Source organism: Larimichthys crocea, chromosome VII (genome assembly GCF_000972845.2).
Source record: "Larimichthys crocea isolate SSNF chromosome VII, L_crocea_2.0, whole genome shotgun sequence".
NCBI classification, from domain to species: domain Eukaryota; kingdom Metazoa; phylum Chordata; class Actinopteri; family Sciaenidae; genus Larimichthys; species Larimichthys crocea.
Window position 1 is genome coordinate 24,275,409 of NC_040017.1, and position 23,910 is coordinate 24,299,318.

Consider the following 23,910-nt stretch of genomic DNA (forward strand, 5'->3'; position numbering starts at 1 on the left):
GTTGGGCACTGTAGTTTTTAGCAAACATTACTCAGACAGAAGTCGATGTACGGTGCATTTGTTGCTGACTCAGGGGCAATGACAGTAAAACGAATGGACAGTGTATCTGTGATGTCACCCACAAGTTGGACATTTTAGCATGGGGACTTATGGAGACTGACTTGTTCTGTAGCCAGCCTCAAGTGGACGTTTGAGGAACTGCCTACTGTCCTACCTTCCATCCCGCGACCGTTCCAAGTTTTGTTTTGTTGCTGATCAATTTTTTCCGTCCCTGGGGCAACAGGACACCCTTAAGTTAAATCCCTGTGACCATTACCTCACATTTGGTGAGCCAGCTAGTATTTATGGCTGCAGCATTGTGTACGTGGGGCTGACTCAAAATAACCTACAGTGGCCTCGTTCATGGTAACGTAGGTACATGTTAGGTCATACAGTGCAACGATGTGGCTTTCTGATGAGTTTTTAATGTGTTTTTTGGACGATAATGGAGGAAAAAACATGCCAAATCGGGCTCGGGCAACACGGACAAAAACTTTTTAGTACTTCGCTTTCTTGATTGCCAGCCTCATCTCTCTAAACATGAGGGTAAAAATGGCACTGCCTGGTTACAGTGAAAGCCTTTTGGTGCCAGAGATGTCTGTAAAACTTTTGACAGGACACCGCATAACTGCAAAGAGGCAAGAAAAGATGTATGTTAAGACTAGGAAAGTGGGTATGAAGCACTAAATCACATACGCACTGAGGGAGGCAACACGGAAGCAAAAAAAAAGAAGAGAGGATGGGAATTGGTGCCATCTTCAGGGCCCCAATTATAAAGTATAATACACAGTATATTTAGTCTGGGTAATTCAGGTTAGAACAGGTTGGTGCAGGCAGTCCTAAGTGGACTTGTGACAACAGCGGGTTGAAAGTAATCAAGTTCAGGGACGAGACAAAACTGCGGGGAGACAAAAAGCTCTGAATTTGCTAATGGACCACCAGGGAGCAGCTTGCCATACAAAAGCCTCTGACTGTTATAGTCACATCTGTCGGTGAAGGAGGAAGCAAAGGGTGGAGTCAACAGAAGCTGGTCGCCACAGCGCTGCTCCCTGAACCCCCGCACACACACACAGCCTACATGTCCCACAATAAAGCAGCCAACTCATCTGCTGATGGCCTCCCTTCAAAAAGAAAAAAACACACACACTGCGCACATTTAATGTGATTAGGAGTTTTCAGTCTGCTGCTTCACGACTGAGATTTAAGATCAAGTGAGGAGGATCAGATGAATGCCACAGCTGTGCCCCACAGATGTTCGTTCAAACTTACTTTCTTGCGTGTAATTCTGATACCAAATAACCAGTGTGGATGATTAGCAGCAGGCTTTAGTGAGACGTTGGCATCTGCGGACGTATTTAGTCAGTGGATCACAAGTTGTCTACTGAATCATGCTTGAAGTAAACCAACCAGTCATTATTTGGAGAGGACTGGCTGGAAAAATGGTGAAAGTATCAAGTGAATCGAGTAAAATACATGATGACAGATGGTCCAAGAAAAATCGGAAAGGTTGGCACGTCGCTACATCTCTACATTTATTACACAAATTCAATGTTCAGGCTGACACTGGGTTTATTAAGTTATCCAGAAGGTCCCAAAAAAGAAGTGTCTTCTTGACCTGATGTGCCCTGTGCCGTGTGGTGGCAAAGCTGCAGCTCTGATTCATGTTTTCAATGGCAGGCCGCCCCTGTTGGCTACATCCTGCTTGCCGATTAATAACCACCGAAGCGCATCAACCTCTATAAGAACCTCAATCTGCTCAGTCAGTCAGTGAGCTGCTTTCTTCAAATCTATTTCTGTTTTAAGTCTGTAATTTAGGTGGCTCCATTACTACATTATTTATTTAGATTATGAATCATGCGGCCCCGAGAGGAGAAACCACAAAACTATGGTCTTCAATTACAGACCTCACAGCCTGTAGCCACGCCTCGAATGAATCCCCTCCTCACAAAGTCCGTCCACACTACAGGGAATCTGAAAATGACGGTGAAGGAAACTGGCATCGAGTCTGTTTTCGTCACAAGTCCCCCTGCACACTCGGTAGGCTTAGGCCACATGGGCTCCGACCATATGTTATCGAGAAAAAACAGAAAACCTGCACGCATTTCAGCTCCAAACACAACACCGTGACTAACCTTTCACTTGCTAGTTTGTCCTTCTGTGTTAACAATCACCTAATTTGGCTGCGGAGGTGACTACTTGGACTGGAAACCTGCATACACACTGAAACAAGCAGCACATGTTTGGAGGCTAATCAGCTTAGTTTGCAACAGTGAGTTGTTTATCAGTTCCCTGTGTTTGGACTTGTGATTTATGAACCAGTGTTTTTGCGGGCACAGACAGAAAAAGTACGGTATGAAGATGACTGTAAAAGTATGTGTTGCAACTGTGCGTCTGTTTGACGGCGATGACACTGGTGGCAGCTGAAGAGACGCTCCACAGATGAATCTGCCGGGGGCCAATACATCAAGCTACTATTATCTTATCGCAGATGTATCAGTATCTGAAAATGTGTGCGCTGATACGTAACGAGATATCGCGGGCACCGAAATGCCAAAAATACATTCGAGGTCATTCACGAGCGGCCCTCTCCGAGTTTTTTAAGTGTAGTATGTGGTGCATGTGTTACTCACAGTTCATTTTAGCGATATAAATATACTCATATATCATATCAAATAGTCAGTTTGATATCAGAGAAGCTTTTGCTGATCAAATGATTGTTTTGAGTCATTTTTTAAAAGGCAGAAATGGTTCCACATAAGACGTTTTCCTAATATTTTTGATGCACGATCACATTATTGATTAATTAAGAAGAACAATCTGCTGATTAATCATGAAAAATGATTGTTCCTGACTGTCACTTAAAAACACAGTTTGCAGGAAAAGATTTTAACGGCCGTCTTTTTAGAAACTGCTACCATGGCATGTCTGTGAAGCTTTTATTGCCCTTTGCATTGAGGAGGAGGAGGAGGAGGAGGAGGAGGGAGGAGGACAACAACAAATGGTGCATTCCTTTGCAGTATTTACTTTAGCCGTCCATCCTTTTGTCTTTCTTGCTTGCAAGAGGCTGTCATGTGTTGTAATCCCAGCTCAGGGATGCACAGCAGCTTTTCTGCAGGAGGGGACAAGCATGGGAAGGTGCTCCGAGCTTGGCATGGAGCCCATCTGCAGGTCAATACTTCCAGAGACTGTGCGACTGCAGTGCCTCCCCTTCAAATATGTCTTCATTTCCCCTGCCACCTCCACCATCACCACCCAAAAGTCTCTCTCCCTCTCTCTTTGCTGTATCACATAATCATTCCTCTTCATCTGTAACCAACCACTTGGCAAACTTTTTCACAAAGGAGTGACACCCAGAATATACTCCATTTCTATTTTGGTACACCCTGAATGACTGCTGGAGAGTGGGAGAGGGAGAGAGAGAGCCGGTATTTCCCCTCCACCTCTTCTCCTTTCATGACTAAAACTAACCCGAGTAATGTATGTGAGCCAAGTCATGATGTGAGCTACAAAATGTGGCCACCCTCCCCCCCTAAAAAAGAAAGTTTTCTGACCGAGTGCAGCTCAGTTTCTCCAAGTTCACATGAAGTATTGTTAGTATAAATAAATAAAAAGGAGCTTTTCTACCGACGTAATGTTTAGGATAACTGGAAAAAACAAAAAACCGTTAGCTCGGATAAAGCTAGCGGGGCTTTGAACGCAGCACCGCCGCGTTCAGGAGCTCCGTCACGGGGACTAACGGTCCAGACTCCACGCTGCAACTTTCAAAATAAAAGCAGCAACCATGACAACAACAACAACAACAGCAACAAAGAGAAAGACTCACAGGTAAGTCCGTATAAGGTGAGAAGTGTTGTTAAAAGTCGCAGTCCGTTATTTGGCAAACTCCTCCCGAGCGGTGATCTTCTCTCCATGGTTTTCCCCCTCTCTCTCTCTGTTGTGCTCCTCCCGGCTCCTCTTCTCAGGCTTCTCCGGTTCTCGTTTCAGTCCTCCTACTCCTACTCCTCCTGCTGCTGCTGCTCCTGCTCCTCCTGCTGCTGCTGCTGCTCTCTGTGTCTGGAGCTGCTCTCCATAGCGACCGATCCGCGTGGGCTGGACCACTTCTGCGGGACAACAAACAGAAACACACGTAAGCCTACGCACGCCACGCACGGCACGCACACCACGCACGCACCTCCCCTCCAATCATCCTGTGTTTGATTTGATTTGTCCTCCAACACTTTGATTCTCCTGGCATGTTGGTTAGCAGAAGTATTTCTGCATCCAAAGTACTTTTTTTATGTTGGCCAGTGTCCAAAAAGTCATTTTACAGCTACTCTGCTATAATATATACTACTACCCTGCATCAGAGCAAGTAGTAATGATATTTTTTATATTTTTTTAAATATATAACACCTTTAAAAACAAAGTTTACAAAGTGCTTTGACAGACAAGAACGTGCAGGAACTGAGGCCAAACAAAAGCAAGAAGATTTAAAAGCATTTAAAAACTTTAAAGACCTGACAATATCAAAAATACAAGACATTAAAGCAGTGGTTCTTAACCTTGTTGGAGGTTTCATATGCTCATTCACCGAACCCTTCTTTAGTAAAAAATAAAATATGTTTTTTTTTTTACTGGTGCACAAAATGAACCGTGCATTAACATCACCTTGTTCAAATAACAAAAACCAACACAGTGCATGAACTCACAACAACTTACCTCAGTGTGACTTCTGCTGTTACCTTTGAGAGACCAGTTCAGATATGCGTGGCTTCACCTTGGCAAGTGCCAGTCTCATGTCATTTTCACAGCAAAGTCTGTTCCTTTTCTTAGTTTTTATGTCCAGCATCCTCGAAAACGATTGCTCACAAAGATATGTTGTAACAAATGGTATAAAAAATTCCAGGGCGGAGGCTCCACCGAACCCCTGAGACCGACTCACCGAACCCCTAGGGTTCGATCGAACCCAGGTTAAGAACCACTGCATTAAAGGTAAAAACAAGTTAGACTGCATCACAATAAAAGCAAGTTACTGATTCTGCGAGCCTTATCTCCTCAGGCCAAAGTCAAGGGGGCCACCGGCCTCAGGTGGCACCTTTTTAGATTTAATCCTCGACTTTGGAACAGCCTGAAGGGCCTCACCTGAGGATCTAAGGCTGTGGACAGGCTCACGAGAGGTCAACGTCTCTGCTATGTAACCCGGAGCCAGGACCAAGGCGAGCTTTAGAGGTGATCAGTCAAATCTCTAAAAGAGAAGTCAGGATTTAGGGTGGTGATGTTGTCGTCTGTTAAAGCCAGTAAGAAGCTGCTGCATCCTGAACTAGCAGGCTTTGTATTAGTAGAACAGTATTAGATCCTTTACTTTACTTCAGAAGTACAAAATACTGCATCAAAAATCTGACTTAAGTGAAATATTATTAGCAAAATGTGTCCTCATGATATTATTCCATTTAGTTTTGGCATATCACTGATGTATTCACGTGTAAATATGTACACATGCACGTCCTCAGCTATATTCTACCACTGGTAGTAGTAAACATGATACTAGTAATAACAGTAGTAGGCTGCAGTGGTAATCGTAGTACTTTTATTGACTACTGGACATGTTGGATGGGACCACGGCTGGATTACCAGCTGGACGAAGTGAGCAGCTGCCCCTGAAGGCCCCCAAACCTCAGGGGAGGGGCCCCTGAAGGCTCCAGATTCACCATGTGACAATTAGTGTTTGGTGATTTGATTAACTGAACATTTGTTTAGCAATAGTGGTGACAACACTAAAGCACGATATAAAAAACGTGCTCAATCAAGTTCACACAACGTAATTATATTCATTTATAACTAATGCTTTGACACGTGGGAGAAACACGGAGGGGAGGGTCAGTAAGTCTGACCCTCGAGGGAGACGCTTACTGAAGCATAAGTGGATAACTGTTTAATCTTATCTTATCCTATGATAAAATACTGATCTTTATATGTAATATTTCTTAAAAAGGATGAAATAAAAGTGAAGTTTTGTTTGCATTCATCGGGAATCCTCTCGTTCTGAGGGCACACTTGTGAAAACCGCGATGAAACCATGAATTGTACAAATAACAGTTTACTATTTAAGCATGATTATATTCTTCACGGCACCGACTGAACAGATAAGGGCTCATTGTTTCACTCGGGGAGAGACAACTGAAACTTTATCCATTTTTGGCAGGTCCCACGAGTGTTGTGGAGATCCAGACCTGTAACTGGTTACCCTGTAGTCTCTCTAACCACGAGGTCCAGCCTATTTATAGACGAGAGGTTTCAAATTGTAAGCTGATATAAATGTTGTTTTCGCTTTACACATTTGTAGGGACTCTCAGACTCCTATAGCAGATCCAATCAATCAGTCAGAATACAGAAAACACAGATTTTCATAGTCTGAAATGAAAATATGGAAATGTTTCTGAGCACATTAAATCTGAGATGTGTGTTTAGCACGTTTATTGTTTGTTGGAGATTGTTGAGGCACATTTTTGTCGACATTGTGCAACCAAAGTAAAACAATTATTCTGAAACTGTGGGGAGAAAAAACGAGGAAGTGATTCTGAAAGCTAATAAAAAAAATCACAGGAGATCAGCAGCTGAAGGACAAAGCAGTCACATGTGACTTAACATGCGATTTCTGATTTCTGAAGAAGTGAAAATGTGTCTTCTCACCATCTTAAACTCACACACACTGCGGCTGCTCTGTCCTAAGACAAAGTGGTAATGAAACACTCTCTTGCATTGTTCTTCTCTTTGAGATAATTACAGCTTTTACACATTCAGGAATCCGGCATCGTGTGCAGCACGGTGTTATTATCGTGCTCTGTAGCTCGAACTGATAAACACGCTCCCTCAGCAGTTTGAGGCGGACATCATATTTATTCACTGGAGATAAGCAGAGATGCTCATTTCAGTGGGATTCCTTCACGTGGAGCATTTCACTCTGCGGTGACGTGCTCGTATCCCATATTAGTGTCCTCATCAGGGGACGTGAACGCTCCAGGGGGAGCCTCCACTTCCTGCAAAACTTAACCTGCTCCCTCTCCCTGCGCTGCATCCCAGCTTCACTGTGATTAAAGCATGACCCATGATGTGTCACCACACTATACCCCCCTGCCTTTATACCCTCTGGTGGTTTATTTATATCCTCAAAGAGCTATAAATCCCCAGGTGAAAGTGCTGCCCTTTTCACCAATCAATCTCGCCTCCTGGGCCACTTTGCATTGGAACAGTAAAGTCAGTGCAGTGGCTTTATGAGATGATAAATCACATCTTATTTTCTTCCACAATACATTTAATGTGTTAATGATATCGCCAATTTGGGCGAAATAGTCTCACTGAGGCTTATTTCACACCACCGGTGTAACCAGTGCTGCGCAAATACTTCATAAATGCTTAAACCCCCCCTCAGTAGCACTAAATACTTTATGAGCATTTATGGCCCATGACCTTTGTAATTGTGGTTACCTCATTGAGGTTTTATGCTGAAAAAAAAATACTCAGTAAGCGTTATTACATTTTCTTCCAGGCAAGGCAAGGCAAGGCAAGGCAAGGCTACACTGGCACCACCTCCCCTGTGACCAGTGGGTGGACATCCACATAGACTGTCTGGGACATTTGGTTTTACAGTCTGTGAAAACAGCCTTTGTTAAACACAACATTCCTCACTAGTCACATTGGTGAGCCAGTCTTTGCACACCTCCAAAAACCTCCCAGCCCCCTCAATCCACCCACCCACCCACCCTTTCCTCCTCTGCAGCCACTCTCCTGGTCCCATCCCCTGCCAAGGCTTGACCATTCTAGAGCAGGGAGAGGTCACCTCACTGCTGACGCTACATGCTTGTGTGTTCGCAGCTCCACATAGGTCTTCCTCATAATGAGCTCCCTCTGAAATGACCCTCTGCAGTGCACGCTGACCTTTGGAAAGCATACGTGAAGGCAATAAAGACGACGTACCTGTTACAGAGCAGGCCTCTGCAATGAGTGTTTGCAGGTTAGGTGTGCATTTTGAAAGCATAGTGTGATTTGGTGTATGTGCGTGCACTGGTTTAGAGGTAAAACTCACATTAGAGCTTCTTTAGCAATCTGAAGTTCCCATTTAATCACGACCATAAACGGCAAAGAAAATAGTGTAGGTTGTAACTACCGCAATAAAAAAGGAAGTACAATATGAAACAGTGACTCCAAGAAATAAATTTCAATTGACTAGAGTGCACAGAGTGCAAGTGTAGCAATAAAACATATAAAATGGGTTGTAATGGATTTAGATCGCCATCTGCTGGAAGCAGAGGAGAGGTTCTTCATCTGTGTATAAAACTATAATACAAACTGGAGCTGACATGAGTTAGAAAAATGAAGTGATTTCTGAGTGTTTTTCTACAGACTGGATTTTATCACATACACCAGAAGAATATTAAAAAGAGGCCGTCATAAACAGAAGGAGCAATTACAGCAAAAACCTCCTTCAGACCAGCTGTCAGGTTATTTTTTTTTAAGCGTACAAAACAAGGCAGATATATAGGATTATAGTCTTTGGTCCATCCTCAGCAGAACACCTTTGTGGTTTGTTGTGTTAAAACAAGTCCTACATACATGCAGATGAGGCCAGTCTGCAATCATCTCATTTACAAGTTCGACAGCCGAAATCAAACCAACTAAACTGAACCTGGATCATGTCGTGACTTTTATAGTGATCAGAGGTAAGAGGTTTGTTTTCTGCTCTGTGAGTAACAGTGTGGAAAGAGGTGATGCTGTGGATGAAGTGATGACAGGAAGATGGGGAGCTTGACAAACGGCCTAAAAGCTTTATAGGAGACAGACAGAGAGAGAGAGGGGGGACATGGGTAATTTGCAGTGGAGGTGGAGTCGTTGAGTGAAAAACAGAGACACAAACAACAAGTAAAGCAACACTACCTTGATGTTCTCAGAGGTCTTTTACAGACTGAAATATTCACACAGTAATGCAGAGAAACATGTAAAAAATGCAGCCCCACCAGCTGATTGGTCGAATTTCACAAAGAGAGTTAGTCATCCAATTGTGTGGCGTCTCTGGGTTTTTACTGTGTTTACAAAGTGGCTTCTGGTCAAACAGAATACCTCCCGACACGACCGCAGAGGACATTCTGTTCACGTGGTTGGCTCAGGCACGTCTCGTGTTTAACATCCGTTCACGGCAACAATTAAATCAGAACAAATCTAGCAAATGGCTCTCATCTTTTGGCAGCCGTATGAAGTTTGCTCTTTGTTTTTAGCTCTGGTTAAATGTTTTTCAGTCATGTGGATCAACAAGATGTCGCAGAAAAACAAAAGCCTGGATCTAATCCAGAGAAATGAACCCAGGTTAAAACCAGAAACATCCAGATTTATGTTTTTAGTATTTTGTCTTTATTACAATACATGTTGGCAAAATATAACACAAGAATCTGATGCTGTTGAAGTCACAAGACGACAAACAGCTGAGAGAAAACAGAATCTTCTATGCTGCTGAAGCATTATTCAACAAAATGTCTAAAATGACCAAACAATTATGGAGACGTCCTCATTTTGTGTGTGTGATACTTGCCTATATCTGGCACTGTGTGCAGATGTAAGCACGTAAAATTTGAACACAGTCTAACTGGAATAGGAACAAATCAAATCAACATATGACAGACCAGAAAAGAAAGGAGACTCTGTAGACATGATAAATTATTCACTTTGTTCCCCAGACACCTCTGGACTTCAGTCTTCTCTCAGATAAGCCTCGGGTATGTCTTCCTCGTCACTCTGTGAGGAGGCAGCATGTTGCGCCATCCTTTGGACCTCCATTACTTTAGCCTCGGTTAACTTCTTATCCGCGTCCACTGACAGTTTCTGCACCTCCTCCACCTGCGTTTGGGCCACCTGAACGTTTGTCTTCACAGTGATGGACGCATGTTCAGCTCCTGGACACACACACACACAGATGCAAACACACAACAACAGTTCAAAGGTTGATGTAACACCACCTCAAGTTCAGACATTAGGTGCGGTCATTAGGAAGGCACTCCCGTCCATCATCTCCGTTTTTGTTTTACACAAAGGCCTACCGAGTGACGGCAAATGATCCATACGCTGTCCAAAGTGTTAACACTGACAGCAGCTGAATGGGAAGAGGCACGGACAGCGGCGAACAAAGCTTCGTGAAGATGATTCACTTTGATTCATCGCTGCAAAAGCCCTGAGAAAACCTGCCCCAACACTGCAACCATGACATCCCAACTCTTCAATCACACCGCGACAGAGCCACACCGAGACATCTTTCACACACCTGAGGTGTACGCCGCCTCCGACGCCATTTCACACAGCTTGACTGCGCTGAACCAGGACTCATGAAAACGCTTGCATTCATCTCGTCTGTCATTAACCTGCCGATGGAGAGATTTAGGAAACCAAAGCAAAGCCTGCTGTCATATTTATGGTGTCACAATCAATAAATGAACAGAAAGAACTTAATGACGTGTTCAGGTTTGATGGAGGAGCACGAACATGAACCAACCTCTGCACGCTGGCGGATGATCACCTGCCAGATTGTGTCCTCTTCTGCTGCAGTGAGTTTTCCCAGTGAATCCAAATATCGTTTTTGGAGAGCTATGAGTGTGTGCACAGCCTGATGGCAGACAGAAGGAGGACATACATAGTTTACATTTAAAAATCAAAGTATGGAGGCAGAGGAGCACAGGTGAGGAAGTTCTGGACACTTTTTTTTTCAAGTATTACAGTTCAGACAAAATAAGTCTGTAGATTTTCCCGAAACACTAACCAGGACAATCTACTCCATACTGATTTTATACATCAGGACTATTTCGTGATGAACTGAGGCATCAAACAAACGAAGAAAACTGAGAGAGCTCAGCTTTTTCTGTGCTCACTCATCCGACTCCTTTTTGATGACTCAGCTTCACTTTCTGCAACAGCTCAAAAAAAAAAAGCTGAAGCTGTCACAAGTGCTACTCTTCATACATAATATTTATTTTTTACATGTAGCACAAAGTGTCAGCGTCAGCACATTTTGTGTGAGTACTGAGAGTCTTTGCCTGTCAATAAAGAAATTGTGTTTGATGTCTGTGTGTACATTTTCTTATATGACTCTGTATGATGTTACTGTCTTTGTTCTGACTTACCAGTGAACTACAGATGTGAGTTTAATGCTGTAATCTGGCATGTTGGATCAAATCTGTACGCACTAGACTTGCTGGCAATCGTAGAAATTCTAAATAACAGCATCCAAACTTACTTTTGAGTACTCTGTGATGGCTTCTATGAGAGCCAAGGTGGTCTGAGAGAGAAAAGTGCTTGAACTGTCTGTTACCAGAGAGGCCGCTCGTTTGATCAGAGAGTCCTGAGAGAGGTTGTCAACCTGCAGACACAGAGAGGAACACAAGAAAGAGAGTGAGAGGTTACACACTGTAGATTACTGGTTTCAAACGTGAATAAAATAAAATAATTGTTTTTAAAGTTTACATATTATTTAAGATCTAAACACAGGATGAAGCCTCAGTAAAAACCTGAACACAAGATATATTCACAGAGCCTTCACTCTCTGTTAAACAGCCAAAGATCAGGGAGAATAAAACACTAAAACACAAAAGTACATATGATTGGTAAAAACATATAATACAGGCTAAGAATTGTATAAAACATTCCTAAAAATATCAGGAAAACACAAAGAAAATTCAAAATTCACTTAATTCATTCAGAATTATTAATAATTTTTACAATTTTGGGTTCATTGTACAGTTTAACAGCTGTTCTCTACTTTTTATTGTTATTTATTGAATATAATATGAATGTAAATGTTATGACATGTTATTTATGTTTTGTTATAATTGTGTATAAAGTCAATGTAAATTGTAAATTGTAATTGAGCATGCATGGGCAAAGAAAAAGGTGGATAATAACCAATAACTTGTATTCACACATACGCTGTAAATATGTTATCTTACCAACATATGCTGCTGCTGCCAAACTGTATTTATCTTAGTATATTCATTTGTTAATGCTGTATATGTGTTATAATATATTCATATTTATATCTACAATGTTATTCACTGCATAGATTCCTGTTCATAAGTGTTCATATACTTACTCTGCACTTCTGGTTAGATGCTAAACTGCATTTCGTTGTGTTAGTACTTTGTACAATGACAATAAAGTTGAATCTGATAAGCCAGGTGATGTTGTAAGTGGCAAAAAGAGTCCAAGGATTAAAGGGTTATTTTATGGTTGGTCAAGTGTTTGGGACATTCCAGCCTTGCTTGAAATAGAGCAATACTTTTGCAACCTTGTGGCCTTATCTGGTCATCCTTTAGTTAAATGATGTAAAGAGATTGTTAAAGGGTGTTATGTAACTGAGGTATTATTGTTTTGTTTGTAACAGAAGTAAGAGCCAGAGTGTTTCCACAGTGCGCCACGTCACGTATTGAGGAGAGAGAGATAGACGATAGTCATCGGGGCCCCTGGCACCTGCAGGTCTAGTACAGCACATGTCATTTGTAATAACATGCTAAGAAGAGTTTTGGATCGACGGTTGTGTAATTGTGTAAACCGTGTGACAGTAACAAGTCAGTAATGGACGGGGTTGAGATTTATGATTTTAAATCACCTCTTATGACGCTGTGAGTCGTTAATATTTAAATAAATCTCTAAAGTTTATCCCCCTCGTTGCATCGTTACTATAATGAGTTTATAGACACGAGTCAAAATAAGATACAGTGGCAAACACTTTATTTGTCACTATAAATAGTCATTATACGAGGTCATGTTTTAAGTTTTATTCGTCAGGGTAACACAGGGTCAACAAAACAAATGAATATGTTGGATGAGAGCAGCTGGTCTGCTCTGCATGAAGAGCACAAAGGATAAAAATACAATAAACTTAAAGGTTAAAATAAAAATACAAAATATATTGAACTAGTTTATGAGAAATATGTATAAATGTTCTATACAGTATTGAGAAGTATTACTGTATAAGTATATGAACATCTTTTTTATACAGTTTTTGTATACGTATGTTTAGCACAGGTTAACCTCTAACAGTCAATGTTTAACTCCTCTGCACATATTTAAATTTAGATCTATCTCAGGTCGATTTTAACGTATGGATACTGTGTTGAAGGGTTAATTCTTTTTTGTTTTTTTTTTAAGATATTTTTTATTGAAGTCTTTTTTATATGTGTACTTTCACAAACAAGACACACAAAGGAACAGACATACAAAACCAGAACCCCTCATCTACTCCCACCCTCAACCCTGGTACAGTAAAAAAAATTAAAAAGAATAAATAAAACAACTGCACGAGTTCACCTTCATTTACATCTGAAAAGCAAATTAAAATACAATCAAATGCTGTATGAGGTCCCAAATAGTCAAAATCATAGAAGTAGACAAAGTAGTAAAGGGGAGCAGGTTATACACTGACATACTAGTTAAACTGATGGTACTAAGGACAAGAAAAAGCTTGATATTTGTAGTTTTTGAAACTATATTAATGATGTATTTCCAATAAGTTAGGACATTTCCAGAGCATATGAAGCAAGTCCCCCTCACAGGTTCTACATCTCTGACAATTTGGAGAGGAGTTGTGGTGTATTTTATGTAGTTATAGGTTTCTTCTAATGTGTGTTCAATGTATGTTTGCATGCTGCTACTGCTGGATGCTCGAATTTCTTTTGGGATTAATAATCTATCTATCTATCTATCTATCTATCTATCTATCTATCTATCTATCTATCTAAATAAATAAATAAATAAATAAAGTATCTATCTATCTATCTATCTATCTATCTATCTATCTATCTAAATAAATAAATAAATAAATAAATAAAGTATCTATCTATCTATGACTATAGTCAGACAGTATGACGTCAGTGTGTTTGTCTATGACAGGTGACAGACTGACTCACCTGTCTGAAAGGCACCGCACACAGCAGCCCAGACGCCACACCTGCCACACCTGCCACACCTGTGACACCTGCCACACCTGTGTACAGCATGTTGGTCCATCTCACAGGTTTGTGATGAGCTGCAGACTTTGAGCTGCTGAACAAAACAAACAAAATAAAACTGGGTTCAATTCAAAACAAATTAAAAAAGAGACTTTTACTGTGAAGTTATGAAGAACAACTAAAGACCTGGCGCTAACACACATAATGTTTGTTTACTTCTGTGTGATAAACAGAGAAAAAAAAAACAATTATGTGAAATTAAAAACAAGTTTAGCTTTTATTTTGACAGCTTCCGGTTACCTGACATGGATCTAAACATGCTAATTTAACAACAATAACGTCAACACAAACACTCAGTCTTTGAGCGCTTGTTAGTTCAACATATCACGTATAAAATAAATAACAAACGTCGCCAGTTTAACGTCGTTTAACAATAATAAAGACAAATCTTACCGGAGCAGACGGAGGCAGCTTGTTAGCCTCCTTAGTGAAGACATCTTGGTGCGCCACAATAACATGTTCGACGTCACCGATCAAAGGTTCCACACACACACTGAGCTCTGCTGCCCTCTGGTGGAGAGGAAGAGCAGCAGCATGAGCTCAGAGCTCAGCTCTGCTCTCCACAGGGGAAACTCGGGAGGTGCAGCAGCAGCACAAGGACAAAAAAAGAATAATTAGCATATAAAAGTATATAAAATAAGAATTTAATTAAAAGATTCTCTCAAATTACAGTGTCAGTTACAATATCATGCATGCATACTGCACTGTAAACAATCAGAGACTATTCTCTGTACAGTCTCTCAAACACTGAATGCTTTTTTAAGGTTTTAGATCTATATATCGTATAGTTTACTGTTACTTGGCTTTTATTTGACAGTTTTTGGTTTTCAACTGTTATTTATACCCTGTGTATATATTGTTAAATTGGATATCTTATAGGTGCATAGTGTTAAACCTCCATAGTGTTCATACTTACTATCTAAGCTGCTGTAACAAACACAATCTCCCTGCGGGGATTAATAAAGTATTTCTAATTCTGAAGCAAAGTGTGTTGATGTGGTTAGTAGCAGCAAAGTATAATAAATGATACCATCAAATACAATATAATACATCATCATACATATGATTTATATAGAATATGTTATGGGAATTTTTAAAGAAAAACCCTTAAGTAAGGAAGACTGGATTCAAAGAATCAAAGTTCAAGTTGGATTTATTATTCTTGTACAAGAAGGAGCGTTTAACAGTGCAACACACAAAAAGGGGTTACAGAGAAAAGGCTCCCTGAGGAGCTCTAACAGTTGGTTCTTATACATTTTTTAAAAATCTCGGACACATCCCCACTGATACAGATAATATCATAACATCCTATACTACTGATTTATAATTGTCTCTCCCTGCCAGCCTCAGTAAATCAGAGGCCAACTAAGGGAAGTGCACGAGACATGCAAAAGACAGGATACACACACACACTATCTATATCTATATAATCCTAATTTTTATAAGAGAATACGAACACTGTGCAACAAAACAACGCTTTCCTCCCACATGCCGTCCCGAGATCACTTCCTGTGACTCAAAGTGTGTTTAGAAATGATTCATTCTCACTTTTTGTTCTTTAAACATATAAATAATATCACTCATACACTATCTACTAATGCTGTGTATACTACATATACTGTCACATCTACCTACCTCATAAAGTACATAAAGCAACCTGCCACATAAATCATATTTAATATATATTTAAGCACAGTTTTGTTACTGTCTATATGCATTATTGCTGTTTCTGTGTCTGTACATAGTAGTTTAATGTTTACCCGTCCAGCTTGTTGTTCTTGTTTTTAGCTGTCGATATCTGTGTATATACACTGAGAATAAAAGTAATTCTGATTATATTATGTAATCATACTATATTATCTAGTTAAATAATATAACATAGTAACATAATAATGTATAATATAAGTATGGGGTATAAATTATATCCCATACTTATGGTCTCTCTATCTCTAGCACAGGTTCCACTGCTACTGTAATCATTTTATCATTCATTGTAATTCATTGTCATTTTATCAGTCATTGTAATTGTACAATATGTTTGTGTTGATTTGTTCTGTACACGTGACATCCATTGCACGTCTGTCCGTCCTGGGAGAGGGATCCCTCCTCTGTGGCTCTTCCTGAGGTTTCTTCCACCTTTTTTCCCTGTTAAAAGTTTTTTTCTCACTCAAACCGAGGGTCTAAGGACAGAGGGTGTCACTCCCTGTACAGATTGTAAAGCCCTCCAAGGCAAATGTACTTTGTGACTTTGAGCTATACAAATAAAATTTGATTTGATTTTGATTTTAATAGGTGAAAAGTATTATACACTGTTGCCCATAAAGATGTGATTTACTCTTGACAGATAAAGTATCTTCTCTAAATTTTATTGATCAATCTCTTCCAAATATATCACAGTGAAATTGAATGATGTGTATAAAGAGGAATAAAAATATAAAGCTATAATAAAATCACAGTGCAGGATTCACTGATGCCAAACAGCAGAGACCTTTCACTCTCTCTCTTTTCATCTCCCCGTGTAGTCGTGCTGTTCGGGACATCTTATCTAAGATCATTTAAAGTTTGACCTGCAGTGGTTTAAATTCCAGGCATGTAATGATGAACCGGCAGTGTGTAAATATCAGGCCCATAGACGGCCTTTACGAACTCTGCCTGACCATGGACCAGACTGCTGATGTCTGGTGCTGGCTGCATCCTGATATTTTTTACAGTCATGAAGAAAATGATGATAAATCCTCATCCAGGGTTAATTTACCTTGGACATATTCACCGATTACTTGATTACTACTATTTGTAAATGTAAGAATTCACACTATGTTTGTGGCAGATTTATATTTTTTAACTTCAACAGATTTGTTCTTGACGAAGCCACAGAGGACATTGTATATCAGCGCTAGAAAAAACTTTTCATGCCTCACAGTGCAGCTTTATACTTTTATCTAGAACACAAGAGAACAATGACAAACATATTTTTGGAACCACATTTTATTGTATCGTCCATCAACTCTTTCAATAACATGAATTGAGGTGGAGCATCTGAAGAAGATCTGCGGGAAATCAGATCATAATCAGAAATATTTTCACCATTTTTCACCAAAATCAGTGAAATAGTTGGTGCTGTCAGTGCTGTCAAGTGTTACTTCTCTCAGAGCATTTCTGCATGCCATAAATTCAATTTCCTCTATCACTATGAAAATATAATCGAACACACAAACATTAACACTAACACTGAATTCTTACAGAAACTCCAAAAACAAATCGAGTTTTTCAACTATTAAAAACTTTTAAAACTGTTTATGTCATCCATCTCTGAGAGGATAGTTTAAATAATTAATGAACCAATTAACAGCCACCTTTAATGCGTTTCACAGGGGTTTATTTGCCATGGGAGAATAGTGGTAATTGTCTCATTAGCATCGCTGTTCTGTTTTGAGTCCAAATCCACACGGAGAAAAAACAAACCACCACCAACACCATCATATTCCCTCATGATACCTCTGTGTGAGCTCTGCTTAGTAACTGAGTGCACAGACCACACAATGACGACAATCCAACATGCAAAACAAACTTTCAGATGAAGAAATAATCTACAGAAAGTTTCACCAAATGAGCGCATCAGGATTTCAGCCTTGTTTACAATCACTTGTGTTTATTGATATAGATAATATGTTTATTAACACCTTTTAAACTTTTAGTTTCTTCGACTCACTGATTTGTGAGCACAAGTCTGTTACAGTATAAAACATAAAGGACGTCAAAAATAAAAAACTTTTTATCCACATTATCTCCAAAAATCTAACTTGCCCTGAAGACTGACGGTCAAAACTACAACAAGGTTATGGGTTAGGGCAGGGGTCCCCCAACTTTTCGGCCCCCACTATCCCCAGATGTCACATGATTTGTCCTTGTTACATGTCGTAAGGTTATATATTCGATATTTGATTTCTGAAAATCATCTTGTGAAGTAGCAAAAAACACAAAGTACAGCTGAGGATGATGGGAGTATAGTTAGCTTTGTTATTATTTTATGAACCAAAGTATTGGACCCATTGATGGAAGAGCTAGTGTTAGAGTTAAGGTGTCACCAGACTCATTACGATCCAGCCTCTGGGAATCATGAATGTATGTACAAAAAGGTATAGCAATCCATCCAGTAGTTATTGAGAGAGAGATGACATGTTGGACCGTCTGACAGGCCAAGAAACGGACAATGTCTTCCACAGTGAACAGAATTAAAGGCGTGGTATCAGAGGATAAGAAAACATGAACAAAAAAAGGTACATTTGGTGAAATAAGCACAAAATTTAGACATAAACATTGTCATCCAGTGACAGATTGTGAAATATTAGAAGTAGCTTCTAAAATCAGAATTCATCATAGAGATATGGTGCAATTTTTTTTTGTGCTGGCAATGGAAATGTCATGAGAAGGAAATGATCTGCACTTTTTCATAACAAAGCAGTTCACTTATTATTTAGAGCCAGTTCGATACACCTTGGTTATTTCGGCAAGAAGGGTGTTGGATATGACTCCTAATAATGCTGGTTTAGGTGAACCTACAGTCTCCAATACCTAAACCCAAAAATGAATGTACACATTAACTTACTATCATTCCAGAACTGTCTGTATGTTACACTGTTGTGTGGAAAAAGTGAGCTGACCTGGAAAGCAAAGCCCTTGATACCAGTTGATGTTCCAACCATCACCTATGACCATAAGCTTTGGGTAGTGAGAGAATGATATCGCAGGTATAAGAGGCCAAAATTGAGCTTCCACTGTCGGATCGCCGAGCTCAATCAATGATATGGGGTTAGGATCTCAGACATACAGAGGGAGCTCAGAGTAGAGCCACTACTCCTTCACGTCTATAACAGCCAGCTGAGGTGGTTCGGACATCTGATCAGGATGCCTCCTTACTTTGAAAGGTGTTCCTGGTACATCCAACTGTTAGTACACCCCAGAACCTGCTGTAGGGAATATATAACCCATCTGGCCTGGGTATGCATCGGGATCCCTGATGCATGAAAGACGGACATCTGGAACGCCCTGCTAACGCCCTGGTGCCACTCTGGGCAGATAATGGGGCGCAAAAAGGACCTTTATATGGATGGCAATCTTCTTACATTTGATCAGATGTGCCAAGCATACTATATTCCTAGAAAACATTTTTTAAGTATCTGCAATTAAAACATTTTATTTTATCTAAACATAAGAATGTAGTAGCTGAACTACCACTATCACTATCTATCAATACTAGAATGAAACTATTACAATACAAATGGTTGATGAGAACATACATTACCCCGGTTAAGTTAAACCGGTGGTCCCCTGATGACACGTGCATTAAGTGCTTAGAAGGAAAGTGTACTCTGTACCACTGCGTATGGGATTGTCCAAAAATTAAAAAAAAAATATTGGAAAGAAGTTGTTCTGACTTTATCTGAGATTGTTGGAGTAAAGGTACCTCACCAGGCAGAGATATGTATACTTGGTATATATCCAAAAAATGTTATTGTCAATCCTAAAGAGTAAACATTAATTGACTTTGGACTCCTGTAGGCCAGGAGGATGATGGCTCTGATGCCCTCGATACATGTGTGGATAAAGGAGATGGCATCTTGTATTATGTTGGGAAGGCTAACTTACATAACCAGGGGAAGGACTGCAGACTTTGAGACTGTATGGAAACCTTTAATAGAGTTTCTTAAACGTCAAAGTGTACAACCGACTTAAAACTGCTGCTGTTGTTGTTAATTGTGTTTCTGTGGTCAAACTTTCTAGCGTATAGTTAATACAGCCTGTGAGGTGTGTTTGTAGTAATTAATGATGACGTCATTTTCATTTTTGCTCTTATAAAGTCTTCATACACATTGCCCTGTCAGAAGGCTGCACGCAGCTCCACAGAGGACATTCATCTATTGCACTGTGTGTTATTCTGTCGTACATAGCTAAATGCAATGTCGCTGTGAGGTCCTTCATATTGAATTTATTTGACAGAAAAGCTGGACATCGGAAAGATATGACTAAAAACAACTCATTGGTTGTTGTTGAATCCTTAATGAGAAGCGTTAATTACCGGGTCATTTTAGTTCAGGTTTTAGTTGCACTCTTCCTTTGTGTTAACTCTCTGCTAATCACAACCTTTTTCCTGAAGGATTTCTTCTACACAACCGTGCGCTACATCTTATTTGCTATCACATTACTGTCTGACTGTCTGATCCTGATCGTGACAAATATCTTGCTCATATTTGACTATTTTCATTTGACTATGCAGATGTGGTTGTGTCTCATCTTCTACATTTTGTCATCTGTGTACAGTTTAGTTACACCAGTTACTCTGATGGCAATGACTCTGGAGCGCTATGTGGCCATCTGCATGCCTCTGCGCCATGCAGAGCTGTGCTCCACACGCAGCACTGTGCACTGTATCCTCATTATTCACTGCATCAGCTCTGTACCGTGCATTGTGATTCTCTTAGCCTTCTTTGCATCAGCCTCTCTTACTTTGTACAGTCAATACAAGATATGCTTTGCGGAGAGGTTGTTCTTGCACAGCTGGCAGAGTCATTTTATATCAGCCATATATCAGCTGTACTTCTTGATCATGTGCATTACTGTTGTATTCTCCTATGTTAAAATAATGAAAGTGGCCAAAGCTGCATCAGGAGAGGATAAAAAGTCGTCAGGGAAAGGGCTCAGAACAGTAATTCTTCATGGTTTCCAGCTGCTGCTCTGTCTCATCCAGATGTGGTGTCCATTCATAAATTCTGCTGTACTTGAAGTAGATTTCATGTTATACATTAATGTCAGGTACATTAATTTCATCATCTTTTATCTCGCTCCAAGATGCCTGAGTCCTCTCATTTACGGCCTCAGGGATGAAAAGTTTTTTCATGCTCTTAAATATTACACTCTCTGCTGCTTGTGCAGGAACTTTTTTATTCATTTGACAAATTAGAGCCCAAATTCTGCTCCAGAAAAATAACGTTTATATACTATACTCTGATATACTCTGATATTGAACATGATGTGAATTAATAACTGAAATTGTATAGTTGTGTCACTGAATATTAACTATATTCAGTTACATCTTTTTGACAAATCCAGTGATCCATTATGCAGCTTATGACGTTTGAAGATCCCCAGAGCCGTATTTCACATGGTGGAATTGCCCTTCTGAAGTCTCTGTGTACAGATACTGATGTATTCTTAATACCTTTTGTAATTTCGCTTTGCAATGCCTATTGTTTTCTTTTTACCTGTCAGAATTACAATAAAATTTTAGATTTTCTAAAGCTGATTGTGTTTAAAATTTAAATCCCAGTTAAGGCTGGATCCTCTCTTTTCTCACATTCGTCTCTTTTTGTAATAACTGAATTATTCTTATTCTCATACTTTGTTTCATACACTCAGTGGTAATGTTATACCTGGAGATAATGGTATACTTTCAATTTATGGCCCCAATTTTTTAATATAGAGTCCCGTCCAGCCAGCCTGTGTTATAAATAATGACATGTAAGATTTCTCTTGTACATTTTTCTGCACATTGTCACTTAACTTCTGCTGCTTAACTTCAGGAAGTAACAAACAGGAGTCACAGAAGAGGTGCAGATTTTGCAATAAATGCGGCCCAAAGAACGCTCCATAATTATGCATTTTGAGTGAAGTATTGGACATCCAGGTCATGCCTTTGACATCCTAGGAAAACAAATTCAGCATTACTGAATGACGTGCATCAGAGGTGATTTAGGAGCGAATATACACAATGCAGACTGAAAAATAAGCAGGTTTACTACATGAACCTTGCACAGCACTGATTATACTCAACTCCATCTATGAAACATGAACTGTTACTATGTCCTCCTAAAACATGGACAACACATTGGCCCTCTTCAGCAGGTCTTCAGACTCCTGAAGGCCTCAATACTGACACTCTTAAGTGTTTCCAGTATCAGCCACATGTAACAATTCATATAAAAATAGTTTTGTAGCCACCTTCATTTTAAAATTCAGTGATTCCAACTTTACGTCACAGCAGACGTTTGATTAGCATGCCAGATGTGTGCTGTGTGCTGTATGTTCACAATAATTGATGATGACGTCATTGTGTTATCTTTCATTTGATGTTCCACTTTTGTCTCTATAAAGTCTTCATACATGTTGCTTTGTCAGAAGGCTGCATGCAGCTCCACAGTAGACGCTCGTCTATTGCACTGTGTGCCATAACACCACTTTACTTCACTTTACTAGTTTAGTCAGTGACATTTCAAGATTCTGTTGATGTGTTTCTGTCGATTCTATCATACATAGTGTATATGTCATATGTCATATGCTGCTGGTGTGTATTTCTTTTAGTTTGCCTTAATGCAATTTCTACCAGTTGTTGCTGTGAGGTCCTTCATATTGAATTTATTTGACAGAAAAGCTGGGCATCGGAAAGATATGACTAAAAACAACTCATTGGGTGGTGTTGAGTTCTTAATGAGAAACGTTAATTACCGGGTCATTTTAGTTCAGGTTTTAGTTGCACTCTTCCTTTGTGTTAACTCTCTGCTAATCACAACCTTTTTCCTGAAGGATTTCTTCTACACAACCGTGCGCTACATCTTATTTGCTATCACATTACTGTCTGACTGTCTGATCCTGATCGTGACAAATATCTTGCTCATATTTGACTATTTTCATTTGACTATGCAGATGTGGTTGTGTCTCATCTTCTACATTTTGTCATCTGTGTACAGTTTAGTTACACCCGTTACTCTGATGGCAATGACCCTGGAGCGCTATGTGGCCATCTGCATGCCTCTGCGCCATGCAGAGCTGTGCTCCACACGCAGCACTGTGCACTGCATCATCATTATTCACTGCATCAGCTCTATACCGTGCATTGTGATTCTCTTAGCCTTCTTTGCATCAGCCTCTCTTAGTTTGTACAGTCAATACAAGATATGCTCTGTAGAGAAGTTGTTCTTGTACAGCTGGCAGAGTCATTTTATGTCAGCCATATATCAGCTGTACTTCTTGATCATGTGCATTACTGTTGTATTCTCCTATGTTAAAATAATGAAAGTGGCCAAAGCTGCATCAGGAGAGGATAAAAAGTCGTCATGGAAAGGGCTCAGGACAGTAATTCTTCATGGTTTCCAGCTGCTGCTCTGTCTCATCCAGATGTGGTGTCCATTTATAAATGCTGCTGTACTTGAAATAGATTTCATGTTATACTTTAATGTCAGGTACTTTAATTTCATCACCTTTTATCTCGCTCCAAGATGCCTGAGTCCTCTCATTTACGGCCTCAGGGATGAAAAGTTCTTTCATGCTCTTAAATATTACACTCTCTGCTGCTTGTGCAGGAACTTTTTTATTCATTTGACAAATTAGAGCCCAAATTCTGCTCCAGAAAATAATACTATGTATACTATAATATACTCTGCTACTGAATATAATGTGCACTGATGACCTTAGAAGGTCCCTGGTGCCTGATTCTACGTGGTGGAAATGCCCTCTTGAAGTGTTTGTGTACAGCTGTTGATGTATTGTTAATACTTTTTGTAATTTCACTTTGTAAGGCACCTTTTTTTCTTGTCATGTGTATTTATAATACATTTGAAATTTCTTAAGTCTGATGGTGTTTTCAATTCAAGCCCCACTTTAGACTAGATCCTCTCTTTTCTTCTCTTTAAGTCTTCCACACACTGTGCTGATTACACTCAGTGGTGTAGTGGTACCTGGAGAAGTGGGTATACTTTTAATTTATGCGCCCCAGTTCTTTTTATTAAACACCTTTTGTTACCATTAATGTCATGTAAGACCTTTCTAGCACATTTTTCTGCACATTGTCACTACTCTT

At 39.9% G+C, this 23,910-nt stretch overlaps 4 protein-coding genes across 6 annotated transcripts in view; 2 read left to right on the forward strand and 2 right to left on the reverse strand.

The window, feature by feature from the left end:
* The window catches only part of nectin3a (nectin cell adhesion molecule 3a), a 30,335-nt gene extending 26,192 nt beyond the window's left edge, over nt 1–4,143 (reverse strand). The window contains exon 1 of one of the 2 annotated variants that reach the window (XM_019261840.2): nt 3,863–4,143. In XM_019261840.2, the coding sequence (XP_019117385.2) occupies nt 3,863–3,950 (88 nt within the window). In that variant the 5' untranslated portion in view covers nt 3,951–4,143. The remainder of the gene's footprint in view (nt 1–3,862) is intronic. The other variant, XM_010731945.3, reaches the window with a different exon arrangement.
* A 5,254-nt stretch (nt 4,144–9,397) lies between these two features.
* LOC104919845 (diablo homolog, mitochondrial) lies at nt 9,398–14,585 on the reverse strand. Of its 2 annotated transcripts, none has more exons than XM_019261843.2 (6): nt 14,454–14,585; nt 13,959–14,091; nt 11,291–11,413; nt 10,553–10,663; nt 10,325–10,421; nt 9,398–9,959 (listed from the first exon to the last, which is right to left on the reverse strand). In XM_019261843.2, exons 1-6 carry the CDS (start codon nt 14,516–14,518, stop codon nt 9,757–9,759), a joined length of 732 nt encoding a protein of 243 aa, XP_019117388.1. In that variant the 5' UTR covers nt 14,519–14,585; the 3' UTR covers nt 9,398–9,756. The 2 variants fall into 2 exon arrangements, with proteins under 2 accessions (XP_019117388.1, XP_019117386.1); XM_019261841.2 differs by having other exon boundaries at nt 13,959–14,094; nt 14,454–14,581.
* Nucleotides 14,586–20,118: 5,533 nt separating this feature from the next.
* Nucleotides 20,119–21,018, forward strand: LOC109139179 (odorant receptor 131-2-like). The gene has a single exon (XM_019261817.2). It carries the CDS (start codon nt 20,119–20,121, stop codon nt 21,016–21,018), a length of 900 nt encoding a protein of 299 aa, XP_019117362.2.
* A 1,523-nt stretch (nt 21,019–22,541) lies between these two features.
* LOC104919855 (odorant receptor 131-2-like) lies at nt 22,542–23,441 on the forward strand. Its single transcript, XM_010731958.3, has one exon. It carries the CDS (start codon nt 22,542–22,544, stop codon nt 23,439–23,441), a length of 900 nt encoding a protein of 299 aa, XP_010730260.3.
* Nucleotides 23,442–23,910: the final 469 nt, after the last annotated feature.